Source organism: Oncorhynchus keta, chromosome 21 (assembly GCF_023373465.1).
Source record: "Oncorhynchus keta strain PuntledgeMale-10-30-2019 chromosome 21, Oket_V2, whole genome shotgun sequence".
NCBI lineage: Eukaryota > Metazoa > Chordata > Actinopteri > Salmoniformes > Salmonidae > Oncorhynchus > Oncorhynchus keta.
Genome location: NC_068441.1, coordinates 6,164,496 through 6,178,361, shown reverse-complemented (window position 1 = coordinate 6,178,361; position 13,866 = coordinate 6,164,496). Strand labels below are relative to the sequence as shown.

The window sequence follows — 13,866 nt, the reverse complement described above, 5'->3', positions numbered from 1 at the left end:
ACACAGAGATTGCCAGCATGAACCAGTGGGTGCAATAGGTTGTGTAAAGCTTGGAGCGTTGAAAACAAAAAGCTTGTTAAAAACAGTTGGATGGTTATAAGGAGATTAGAGTTGCATTTTCAAGAGGTTGTTAAAATTCAGTCGAGCCCCCTTGGAAAGCTCCAAGGAATCTTGCCCCCCCCCCCATGTGTATGCTTTGTAAAATGTGTAGCTAATTATTTGGCTCACCAAGGTCCATAAAGGAATCAATATGGGCACATTTAAAAGCAATTCCCCTTAGTGTGCGCCAAAACAACACAATTAGAAAATGTGCAGCTCATGTTCAATTCTAGTCACCAACAAAGTGAAGTTGCTCTGTCAAAGACAATATAGGGTCGTTCCATTTGATTTCAAATATTTTCTTACCTTTGACCTTTTGTTTTGAACGAAACTTTCCATTCATTTTTTGCCCATGGTGGAAGAGGTCATAAAGTGACTTTTTTGACCTAAATGCCAAAAATATGCTCAAAGTTGACCCATTTTGCATACCCCACGATGCCATGAGCCATCCAAGTATTCATTACTGGAAAAGATTAACGGAGTTTGATATAATTTCACATCTGACAATGTTTTCAACCTATCTGATAATTTCTTGAATTATTTAAAAAAAAATACAAATGATGATTTTTAAAATATTTTTTTAACCTTTAACGTTAACGACGTAAAATGCGTAAACCCCCATTTTTACATATGTTGTAACTTAGACACTATTTTACATCGTTTGATGTGTTTGTGTTGTGCCCACCATTGGTTGAGACACAGCATGCTCAGGGTGGGTATCATTTCAATCATAGAAATAGGATTCAGAGAATGGACATATACCTTCAGACCACTGCAAGGTAGCTGAAACACCATTGAAATTGAAATTGAATTGAAATGGTAACTTCCAATCACTACCACAAAGATGGCCGCCGGTCCACCCACCATCGAATGTCAACTTATTTGGGAATGATTTATATTTAAATAGGTTTCCTATACAATATTGACAGTATAATTTAAAACAACTGATATCCCCATTCAAGTCAACATTCTCTGATGTGTGGGCTTCCAACAATCTTTGTGGCCCAATTTGAGTTTTAAATATCAACTTTATAAGCATTCGAGTACATTTATTTTCCAGAATATGACACCCATCCTGTATTCAAGAGCATGCAACATTATAAAATAGATAACGCTGTTTGTAAAGCTTTTAAATGATATCAAACTCAACCGTTAATCGTTTCCAGTGACTAAGACTTGGATGTCTCGTGGTATGGTGGGGAATGCAAAATGGGTCAACTTTGAGCACCTCATTATTTGAACATTCAGGTCCAAAAAGTCCCTTTCTGAACACTTCTACTATGGGCAAATATGTCTGGAAAGTTTTGTTCAAATCAAAAGGGATGCGGTCAAAAAGGGATTGAATTCAAATGGAACAACCCTATAGATCTCCCAAAAACCAATGAATAACAACAACAACAAAAAGGAACTGATTCAAAGGAAATTGGAAAGAAATGACCATTTTGGAGCAGTGCGATTGTAAACTTGAAACCAGTGGGTTGTGAAAACCAACTTAATTAGAGAGTGAAAACCGACAAGTAAGCAAAAAGAAAGAGGGAGAGGGAGAGGGAGAGGGAGAGAGAGAGAGAGAAAGAGAGAGAGAGAGAGACTCAGGTTGCCCAATTCCACATAACTCACGGGCAAAAAAAAATAAAAAAGTGCAGAATCTATTCTCATTCCCCACATGAGGTGATGAGGATTTAAAGACATCTGGAGGTTTAGCGAGGCCTCCTCTCCTTTGAGCTCCACACCGGGGTTCACATCACGATTAGCCCTACATGCACACAGTGCAACGGGATTGATAAAGCATCAGAGATTATGGTACACCATAAAGGTCCATTTTCAAGGTACAGTTCACTACACAGACAGGGCCTCACGTGCCAATTTAAGTATTCATAATACACTGGGCTCTGCCGAGGGCAGACGAAGCGCTGTTGGAGGACTGTGGTAGTCAGTCAGACAGTCTGTTTAATGAAGATTTGGTCTCTGGCCCTGACCAGAAGGCACAAACAGCACTTCTTCTCTCCCCTGCTCATGTCTCTCGTCAACCTCCTCTCTCAGCAGATAATCAAGCTTCAGCCAAAGAGAGGTGGCAGGGCTCACACTGACACCACGGTGTGCCAAGCACGTAGCTGTCTGTAACGCCTTCCTAGTCCCCCTAAACCCTACATTTCACCAAGAGCAAACAAAAAGCTAGGATGAGCTGGGAAAATAAAAGCAACCACTAAAGCTCACATACAGGGAAATACTATTTACCTGTTTCAGAGTCACAGAGAACCACACCAACTAGGCAAGATATCTAAAAGTGTGTCTTACCTTTGAAGGAGAGGAAAACCCGAGGGGCAGAGAGGGGCTCAATGGGCAGTGTGGGCAGTGCCTGGGCCGAAAGAGCCAGCATGGTGGACAGCCACCACATTTTGTCCCACAGCATGGTCCCTCCACTTACAGAGAAGAAGAGGAAAGAGTCCAGGTACCTGGGGAAAGAGGGAGAGAGTGAGATGATGATCAGCTCTGTATCACACCCCCATACAAAAACCTCCAACACACACACATGCCACCAGTTTTGGGGGTAATACTTTACAAAGTAACGTGTTACAGTAATAATATTACTTTTTGCGGTAATGAGTAATATAACGAAGTAAGATTCCAATTTAAGTACCGTATTACAGTTACTGATCAACGAACAGCATGTTAATGTTGCTCGCTGTAGAATTCCTTCTCGCACCTTTTCCCTTTGCTTAGGGACTTAAGTCTCAACACTTCAGCTATATGTGACCTGGAGAAAAAAACTTTCCAAGCCAAACCTTCATATCATAACAGCTAACTGCTACACACAGCCTACATTATTGTCACCATATTAGCTAACGTCATAGCTAGTCAACATGCCTACTAGAACTAACGCGTTAGTAAACCCGCGACAATCATGCAGTACAGTGTACAGTCTGCAAGCAGTTTAGCAATAAATGTTTAAAAAAAGTTCAACTTACCTTGACTTGGAAGTTTGAGTGGTGGATAGCCAGCTAGCTAACATAGCATCCCTCTCTGTTTGAGCCGTTTTTTTTGAGTAGGCTAAAGTACCTAGCTGCATTCACTAGCTAAGTGAAAGTGAAAAGAAAACTACAAGGAAATTATCTCTCTCTTTCTCTCTCTCTCCCGCTCTCTCTCTTCCTTCATTTTTTACATGCATTAATTTATCCAAAACTGTTCAACTATTGTCTTTCTCTCTCTTTGAGTCAACTACTCACCAAATGTTATATACTGCAGTGCTAGCTAGCTGTAGTTTATGCGTTCAATACCAGATTAATTCTCTGATCCTTTGATTGGGTTGACAACATGTCATTTGATGCTGCAAGAGTTCTGATAGGTTGGAGGACGTCCTCCGGAAGTTGCCATAATTACTGTGTATGTCTATGGAAGAAGGTAAGAACCACAATCCTCCTAGGTTTTGTATTCAAGTCTATGTACCCAGAGGAGGACGGAAACTAGCTGTCCTCCAGCTACACCATGGTGCTACCCCACAGAATGCTGTTGAGGCTACTGTAGACCTTCATTGCAAAACAGTGTGTTTTAATCAATTACTGTGTTTGGTGAAATGTGAATATATTTAGTATAGTTTTATCTAAAAAGGATGTTTTTTAATGGTTCACTATTTTTATTTTTATGAAATTCACTGAGGAGGATGGTCCTCCCCTTCCTCCTCTGAGGAACCTCCACTGACATGCACCATATGTGGACAAAAAGGGAATACGTTCTGGGGGACATTTATTTTGACATGACCTAAGCAGAAAATGAGTGGGTCTACAACAGACCTACCGTTCGAAAGTCTATTTAATAATATAATATGATGCTTTAGATATTTTGTCTCAAATCCCCCCTTCATAATGACCAACCATCCCACCCACCAGCACAACTTGAACTTCTGGCTTCAAAAGGACTCTTTTGTGCAACCCAATACAATTGAAAGCACTGCTAGTGTATGTGATACACCCGCAACGCTAAAAGCACCCAGGATAGGCCTATTTAACAAAACAACACATTAGTAAAGATAATTTAAATATTGTGCTTGATTTATGGGGTTTGGAACCAATAAAGGCTATTTAAATACTTTCTTTGGCCATATATCACTGTTCTGTTCGGCCATGAGCGTATGGGGTTAAAAACTGCTATAAAAGGACGTTGGATCAAGTTCCGAATATTTAAAAGCGCGTCTCGGCAAATATATATATATATATACTTTTTAATATGATTATTATATTTAACCGATATTTAACTAGGCAAGTCAGTTACAATGACGAGTCAGTTACAAATGACAATGACCGCCTATACCGGCCAAACCCGGACGACGCTGGCTCAATTGTGCGTCGCCCTATGGGACTCCCAATCACGGCCGGTTGTTGATACAGCCTGGATTTGAACCAGAGTGTCTGTAGTGATGCCTCCAGCCCTGTATATATGAACTCTTTTGTTTTTTTGTTTTTACGCAGAGGCTTTTTGCAGCGGTGACAACAGAGATGGGCCACCGCTGCTTAATGAATATAAAGAAAACACTACACATTCCTTATTTATTCGGGAATGGGTTTGAGGCTATAATTAACGAGAATGACATTAAAAGTCTGTGCAATAGAAAATGAATTAGGCTACGGTTAAAAGATATTAGGCTGGCTATAAGTGGGAAAATGTTCCTGTTATAAGCGAACAACGAACAGTCTTGACTTTTCACACAGTTAGTTAGGTGCGCAGGCTTCTGCAGCCTGTTGTTGGATGAAGAAACTTGAACGCTATAAAATGCTGGCTTCTAGTGACGCTCGTGAGAAGTAGCTGAAAAGACCATGCAAGAGCTCCTACAGCCGTTTGAAATGTAGAGATATTATGGCTAATATCAAGCCATAGCCTACCGGATCTGAACGGTTATATGGTTCCTCGTGCAGCCATACAGCAAAAATAAAAATCATAAATGTGTAGGCCTAATAATAATAACAAAAATAACAGAGACCTAACAAAGCATCATTAACTTATTGTTTGGCTAAGTGGACTGAAAATAATAATACATAAGAGACAATAGGTATAAATCACCAATTGTAGTTCGACTCAATTACTGGAGGCATTGTTTTGATAATAATCTCTTAGGATAATAAATAATTCAACACGGACATATGAGTCACGATTTGACTGAAAAAAAAAACGTATGCATGAAAACATTAGATCAATTAAGTAGCCTACGGTTGTGCCTACCTGGTTATTATTGCCCGGTGGAAATTACGCAGATTCCAGTCATAAGAGTCATTTAGAAGGCAGATAACAAAATCCTACTAAATTCTCCTTCTCCGTCCCCAGTGTACGAATGAAGCCGCGGAGATCCTGCACGAATCCCCAGCAACAAAGCTATGGATCCAAATGAACTTGGCAATCACCTAAGCTTGCAATATTTGTCTCCTACTCTCTACTCTTGTCTCGGTCAATAGAGTACAATCCCACTTTGTTGTTCTCGTTAATATCTGTTATTCCTTGAAATTGAGGAGTTGCTAAAGTTGACGCGGCGCACTACACCACAGACAGCTCTGTAGGCTACTGAAGGGGAGACGCATTGGCAGGTGAATGCAGTGCGCTCGCCCGTAGCCTACATAGACACACACCCATGGGGCGGGAACTTACCTTAGCTGCAGACGCATCTGTACCGCCCCCCCTGAAAATGATGTGCCTGTAACACAATGGCAAGATTCAATCAGCATCCAGAGCCCAAAAGGTATAGTAGGCCTAACGTCAAAACTGGACGTTTCAGAATATCCATTTTACTTTTATACATAGCCCCTAGACTTAGGCTATTTACTGTGTTGGTGATTTACATCGGATCAAATCAGACATGGATCCATCCAGAGTATTGCAGTAATGTCTAGAGCTGCACTCGCAACTTCCGTGTGTTTGAAAATGTCTGCAACTTCCAGAGTCGGTCCTTGTGTAATTTTATTGTCACTCACATATTCTCTGAAGTTTCGTCTGCGAAATATGCAAACGTCTGTGAAGTCGAGGAAGAGTGCCACTTAAGTGTACTGAGATGGGTGATGCAGAAAATGTAAGCCACATCCTGGAGAAAAAAACAACGAGGCCGCTGGGGAGATGAGAAAAAAACCTCCATTCTGTTTCAGAGGAAAGGGTTGCTGAGTTAATACACAGCACAAAGGATTATCTAAGATTTGCTTAGGCTTTTGAGTAAAACCTCATGAAATCTCAACTGGGGCATAGATTTTTCATAGATTTTGAGCTTGTTTTCATGGTGTCCTGCACACTGTTCTTTTTGCATCAGTGAAGCAGATCCCACATTGTGTGTGCTACTGGGAGAACGAGAGAGCATGCATGTGTGTGAAGGGGGAAGGGTTCTGATGACAGCAGTGGGATGCTTGGCCAGATCTGAGTAAACACACCTGATGCCAGATCAGCCCATTGTATACTTTCAACAGTCCAGCTGCCTAAGCAGAAAAGGGAGTGAGTTTGTGAGCCCTAACCTGACGGAGGATGGACTGTTATGTTTTGTGCCTAAAGTGTGCTGTGCCTCATGCAGTGCTTTTTATTTGCAACACTCCCAACATGCTTTCTAGGCTACCTGACAATGGGCAATGCCGTTCGGATGGAGTACTATTTAAGCAATAAGGCCCGAGGGGATGTGGTATATGGCCAATATACCACGGCTAAGGGCTGTTTTTATGTACAACACAACGCAGATTGCCAGGTTACATCCCTTGCAAGTTGCCTTATTGCTATTATATACTGATTACCAATGTAATTAAAGAAGTCAAGATAAATGTTTTGTCACACCCGTGGTATAAGGTCTGATATACCACATCTGTCAGCCGATCAGCATTCAGGGCTCGAACCACCCAGTTTATAATGAGTGTTAGGTGGGAGCAGACAGCAGAGCCATATATACACAGTGCACAAAACATTATAAAACTAGTTGTTTGGTATCCTGGATGCTGATTGGACAAGCAGCATTCCAAGTCATGCTGTGTAGGCCGTCATAGACACCCCTATGCCTGCTAACAGTTACATCTGAAAATGATCACTGTGCCTCCATTAGAATATCATGTCTGAATCATCTCTTGTATTTATTTAAATTCACACATGTTTTCCCCGTGCTTCCAGCCTAGCATTTAGTTTGGTACAGCAGGGTTAATATAAGCCTAGAAGTCTGCCTGTCCGACTTCGGGCAACAATGTTTCACTTTTTAATTTTGATCCGTGTAGTACCATACAGTGGCGACCGGTCATTCAAGGCAGGTGGGGCAGAGTCCCACCTGTTTAGCTGTTTTTTGTTGTTGCCTGTTTTGCATGGTTATTGTGGCATTAATATGTGTCACATATCAGTTTGTAAACAATATAAAAAATATATATATAATTGAGTTAATAAAGCCGCATACAAACATGGTCTCTTTGCTTTGTTGAGTAATGCAGCTCCAACATGCAGGTGTTTCAGCCGAGCTCAGTGCTTTCTGTGGTGGTGGGGCAGCCAGCGGAAAATAGGGAGTGTAGGGGTTGGTAATGATATCTAGTTACCCCGTGATTGGCTCAGTGTTCTGTCACTCATGGGAACACTACGTCACCACAAAATCTACAGGGAGAACACGAAGCAAATGTAAGTCCCTTGGGTGCTGCCATAGTTACATTAGAAGTGCCCATCCAATGAGGTTCAAGGTGATTGACCACAGATAAAATGACATCAAGTCACGTTATATCAAGTCGACAATCTACTGGCACATCCTTTTCAATCCTTGTCATATGAAAATAAATTATGAAGAGAAATTATAGATAAAATGTATCGGTGCTCATCGGCCATTGGACATAAACATTACACAACAAGTTGGAAATCGCAAATTCAACAATGAGTGGTTTTGAAGGAATCAGTGGTTAACTGCAAGCGTTGGAAAGCAATCAATAGCCTGCTATTCAGTGGAGTGGGTGTGTGGTCCAAGTCTGGGTTTAAGGCTCTCTTTTCCACATTTAAAAGGATTAACATTCAACACAGTGGGCCAGAAAAAGTTGAACACATTGGCCATGCTGTCAATCCAGCATGACTTCTGCCGTGTTCAAAACAACTGGAAACTGGGAATTGGGAAATCTCAGACTTCAGCGAGTTCACGACAACTGGGAACTTCGAAAAAAACAAGCTTCGACTGGGAAAATACATTTGGAACCATCATCCAACTCGGAAATCCAAGTCGGGAACTCTGGTCTCTTTCTAGAGCTCCGAGCTGAAGATAACTAGCATTATGATTCAACCATGTTTTTTTCCGAGTTCACAGATGTCTTGAAAGCACCATAAATCCAGAGAATGCCAGACTTTGATGACAAAATTTGCCCGCAAAGGACCGCCGCACCTCCTTCCTGTTCAATTGAGCACAGCAGAACAAGGTGTGTCCAAAAATGTCTTGTATGCTGCTGCATAAATGATGTAATATACCAGAGTGATATGTATACTGTAGCTAAGAAAGTAATACTAAGTGTATGCTGTGTAGTAAGCTGTGTAGTAAGTAGCCCATGTGCCTCAACCTAATAATTTGGTCCCTTTCCCCCTCCTAACTTAGCCTACTGTTCTGACTTGGTCGTGCACATGTAGCCTATAGCCTGTTTTAGAGAAATGTCATCATTAAATATGGTAAGAACTTTCATTGACTGCTTATATGCCCCATTTATTTATCCTACGGGTCTGACTTGGTGTACAGGGAAAATACAGTAAGAACGGGCCATGTTCTGAATTCTGTCGCTGTACATTTCAAAATTGCTTAAAAAATAGTTATTTTGACTATGTCCATCCTAGCTCGCTCATTAATCAAAATTACGGATGGCCTCTTATCCGCTCGTCGTTCCCTCATGCCATAGTTTGTACATCAATTGTCAATAGAAAACACATTTGTTTAACGTCAGCTATGCTTTTTTTAAAGGCAGTAAATGAAGAGGAATGAACAGTTTCTCTGCCAGACAAGGCTCCGCTGATAGCCAAGTGTAGTGATAGTAAGGATTCGCTCCATGGTGCTGAAAAGAAAGCTCTGCTGTTGGGACAGCTTTATGCAGGGCTTAACAGTTTGTGGGCACCGTTTGTCACTGTTATCGTGCTATTAATGTACTGTTTAGTGTTGTGTCGTGGCTTTACTGGCATGCATCTGAAACATTTTTATTTTATTTGCCCCACTAAGATTTACATGCTAAAATTGCCACTGGTACCATACATAGAGTGAATGGTGCCCAGAGGAGATGAGTTCTACTTTTTCTTAGCCAGTCAAAATCAAGCATCAATATCATTATCATCGACACATCCAAGTAAATAATCCCAACCACTTTGCCAAAGCACAGCCCCCACACCACTAGAGTGATATCAACAGACCACCAACTTACTACCCTGAGACAAGGCTGAGTATAGCCCACAAAGATCTCATCCACCGCACAAGCCCAAGGGGGCGCAAAACCGGACAGGAAGATCACATCTGTGACTCAACCCACTCAAGGGATGCACTCCTCCTAAGGACAGCATGGAAGAGCACTATTAAGCCAGTGACTCAGCCCCCATAATAGGTTCAGAGGCAAAGAATCCCAGTGGAGATAGGGGAGCCGGCCAGGCAGAGACAAGGGCGGTTCGTCGCTCCAGTGAATTGCAGTCCACATTTGCACTCCTGGGCCAGACTAAACTCAATCATAGAAGAGATGAGTCCTCAGTAAAGACTTAAGACTTAAAGGTAGAGACCGAGTCACTTGGATAGGCAGACCATTCCATAAAAACTGAGCTCTATAAGAGAAAGCCCTGCCTCCAGCTGTTTGCTTAGAAATCCTAGGGACAATAAGGAGGCCTGCGTCTTGTGACCGTAGCATACGTGTAGGTATATCTTGCAGGACCAAATCGGAGACATAGGTAGGAGTAAGCCAATGTAATGCTTTGTAGGTTAGGAGTAAAACCTTGAAATCAGCCCTCGCCTTTACAGAAAGCCAGTGTAGAGAGGCTAGCACTGGATAAATATTATCACATATTTTGGTTCTTGTCAAGATTCTAGCAACTATATTTATGAAAAATGGTCCCCCACTCAAAGGACATCCAGCCAACTTGACGCAACTGTAGGAATCATTGGAGTCAACATGGGCCAGCATCCCTGTGGAATACTTTAGACACCACGCAAAGTTAATGCCTCAATGAATTGAGGATGTTCTGAGGGTAAAAGGAGGTGCAACTCATTATTAGGAACGTGTTCCTAATTTTTGTACACTCAGTGTGTGTATACTGTATATACAGTGCATTCGGAAACTATTCAGACCACTTGTCTTTTTCTTCATTTTATTAGTTTACAGCATTATTCTAAAATGGATTCAAAACAAATTTTCCTCATCAATCTATGCACAATACCCCATAATAACAAAGTCAAAACAGTGTTCTAGACATTTTTGCAAAAATAAATAACAACAAAGTGAAATATCACATTTACATTATTATTAAGACCCTTTACGCAGTCCTTTGTTGAAGCACCTTTAGCAGCGATTACAGCTTCAAGTCTTCTTGGGTATGATGCTACAAGCTTGGCACACCTGTATTTGGGGAGTTTCTCCCATTCTTCTCTGCATATCCTCTCAAGCCCTGTCAGGTTGGATGGGGAGCATCACTGCACAGCTATTTTCAGGTCTCTCCAGAGATGTTTGATTGGGGTCAAGTCCGGACTCTAGCTGGCCAACTCGAGGACATTCAGAGACTTGTCCGAAAGCCACTCCTGCATTGTCTTGGCTGTGTGCTTAGGGTCGTTGTCATGTTGGAAGGTGAACCTTCACCCCAGTCTGAGGTCCTGAGTGCTTTGGAGTGGGTTTTCATCATGGATCTCTCAGTACTTTGCGTCATTCATCTTTCCCTCGATCCTGACTAGTCTCTCAGTCCCTGCAGCTGAAAAATATCCCCACAGCATGATGCTGCCACCACCATGCTTCACCATCGGGATGGTGGCAGGTTTCCTCCAGTTGTGACGCTTGGCATTCAAGCCAAAGAGTTCAATCTTGGTTTCATCAGACCAGAGAATCTTGTTTGTCCATGGTCTTAGAGTCTATAGGTGCCTTTTGGCAAACTCTAAGCGGGCTGTTATGTGCCTTTTACTGGAGGAGTGGCTTCCGTCTGGCCGCTCTACTACAAAGGCCTAATTGGCGGAGTGCTGCAGAGGTTGTAGTCCTTCTGGAAGTTTCTCCATCTCTACAGAGGAACTCTAGAGCTCTGTCAGAGGGACCATAAGGTTATTGGTCACCTCTCTGAACAAGGTCCTTCTCCCCTGATTGCTCAGTTTGGCTGGGCGGCCAGCTCTAGGAAGAGGCTTGGTGGTTCTAAACCTTTCAATTTAAGAATGATGGAGGTCACTGTGTTTTTTTTTGGTACCCTTCCCCAGATCTGTGCCTCGACACAATCCTGTCTCAGAGCTCTACCGACAATTCCTTCGACCTCATGTCTTGATTTTTGTTCTGACGTGCACTGTCAACTGTGTGACCTTATATAGTAGACAGGTGTGTGCCTTTCCAAATCCTGTCCAATCAATTGAATTTACCACAGGTGTACAAGTTGTAGAAAATCTCAAGGATGATCAATGGCAACAGGATGCACTTGAGCTCAATTTCGAGTCTAATAGCAGAGGGTCAGAATACGCATGTAAATAAGTTATTTTCTGTCATTATGGGGTATTGTGTGTAGATTGCTGAGGATTTTATTTTTATAATAAGGATGTAACATAACAGTGTAACGTAACAAATGTGGAAAAAGTCAAGGGGCCTGAGTACTTAAAAAAAAAATATATATATATATATATATGGCTCTGGGTGGGAGAACATTCTGAGAGACAGGTAGTTGGAGAGGAAATATGTCATGTAGAATTTTCTATCATATTTTTCTATGTAAAAAAAAAATAGGTTAAAGAGAAAGTTGGATATGTTATTAGTTGCAAAAGTTGGATATGTTACTGGTTTGAGATTGTATAGTTCTGTTAGTTTGTCTGTCTTATATAAGCATAGCTGGTTAAAGGGCATGCCATATTTAGTTTAATCAAATTTTAAAGGCTCATTGTTTCTTAGTGGCATTAAAAATGTATTGTAAAATGTATTGTAAAATGTATTGGTTTGAATTCATTCAAGTGTTTAAATGAAAGTTTTTCTGAAGAATTCATTCTTCCAACAGAAGTGGCTGCTTTTCATTTTGGGTGGGCTTGGTTGCACGGAAATTTACGATCATGTCACTCACGTGCAGTGCAGATTTTGAGCAAAGTTGCTTTATCAATTGAGGAGAACATTAGATTGGTCTTGCCAGGAAGCTAATCCTGAAGACTGATGCTGTACCATCATTAATAAACAGTGGATCGGTGGATCTAGCATGCACTAACCATAATGTAAGTCAGGGGTTCCCAAACTTTTTCACTCGTGGTCCCCCTTCCAGCATTGGGGAACATCCCATGCCCCCCTTGCATGCACACTCCTCATCCCTCTTTTTTGCATGTTTAAAGTTAATTTCCTACAATTCTACACATTTTGTCATGGGGTGCAAAGAACGCTTTTCAGTTCTAAAGCAAATGTTCTTGTCATGGATCCCTCCGGAACTTTCATTACACACACCTGTCCCCTATTCCCACTGATTAGTACTTGTATAAGTGTGCCCTTTGGTTTCCATTGGGCTGGTGATTATTGTTACAATGTCCATTGGTGCGTGTGAGTATTTGTGCTGTGTGTTTTGGGCTTTCGTGCCCTTGTGGATTGCGCAGATGATTACGGGCCTCGTCCCGTGTGTTAATCATTGTGCGACTGTGTTATTTATTCGAGGTACTCCTCGCTCTTTTGTTTGGGTTTCAGTCCTGTGTTTTTGCATCGTGTTGGTTTGGTCTTCCTCCCTGTGCCTTTACACGGCACGCCGTAATTTGGGTACAATAAAAAAAACAATTACGCATTCCTGCATCTGTCTCTCTAATCATTTATACCAACGTTACAGAATAATCAACCATTAAGGGAGACAGCGGGAATGGCCCGTCCAATGAGGCTGCGACTGGTCCGTCCGACGACGCAACGTCAGCAGCTACAACTGGCCTGTCCGACGCCGCCACAACCAGTCCATCCAACGCCACTGCTACTGGTCCGTCCAACGCCGCGGCAACTGGCCCGTCCAACGACGACGTAACTTCGGCAGCTGCCCTGGGTCCTGATCGACCCGCACTGCGTTCCTGTGATGGTCCTCGAGGCCGGTGTCGTTTCGCTGCTAGTGCAGCGCGTCCCTGGGGTACTGTCACAGATCCCTCGAACTTTCATTACGCACACCTGTCCCCTATTCCCACTGATTAGTACTTGTATAAGTGTGCCCTTTGGTTTCCATTGGGCTGTTGATTATTGTTCCAATGTCCGTTGGTTCATGTGAGTACCTGTGCTGTGTGTTTTGGCTTTCGTGCCATTGTGGATTGTGCAGATGATTATGGGTCTCGTCCCGTGTGTTAATCATCATGCGCTTGTGTTATTTATTTGAGGTACTCCTCTCTCTTTTGTTTGGGTTTCAACCCTATGTTTTGTATAGTGTTTATTTGGTCTTCGTCCCATTTACACGGCACGCTGTAATTTGGGAATAAAAATCCCCGTTACGCATTCCTGCGTCTGTCTCCCGAAACACTTCATACCAACGTGACAGTTCTTGCAACTCTATATGTTTTGCCATTTCTAATATGTATTCGTGTGATATTTTATTAACAAAAAAATGACACCAACATCGATAGCTAAAAAACCTGAATATAAAAACCTTTAGCGGACATGGGCTAAG

The 13,866-nt window shown here is 42.0% G+C and overlaps 1 protein-coding gene across 4 annotated transcripts in view; it reads right to left on the bottom strand.

The window, feature by feature from the left end:
- sema3fa (sema domain, immunoglobulin domain (Ig), short basic domain, secreted, (semaphorin) 3Fa) overlaps positions 1–5,658 on the bottom strand; it is a 78,723-nt gene extending 73,065 nt beyond the window's left edge. For all 4 annotated transcript variants that reach the window (XM_052473257.1, XM_052473256.1, XM_052473259.1 and 1 more), the window contains exons 1-2: positions 5,311–5,658; positions 2,395–2,552 (exon numbers count right to left, since the gene is read on the bottom strand). In XM_052473257.1, the coding sequence (XP_052329217.1) occupies positions 2,395–2,509 (115 nt within the window). In that variant the 5' untranslated portion in view covers positions 2,510–2,552; positions 5,311–5,658. The remainder of the gene's footprint in view (positions 1–2,394; positions 2,553–5,310) is intronic.
- Positions 5,659–13,866: the final 8,208 nt, after the last annotated feature.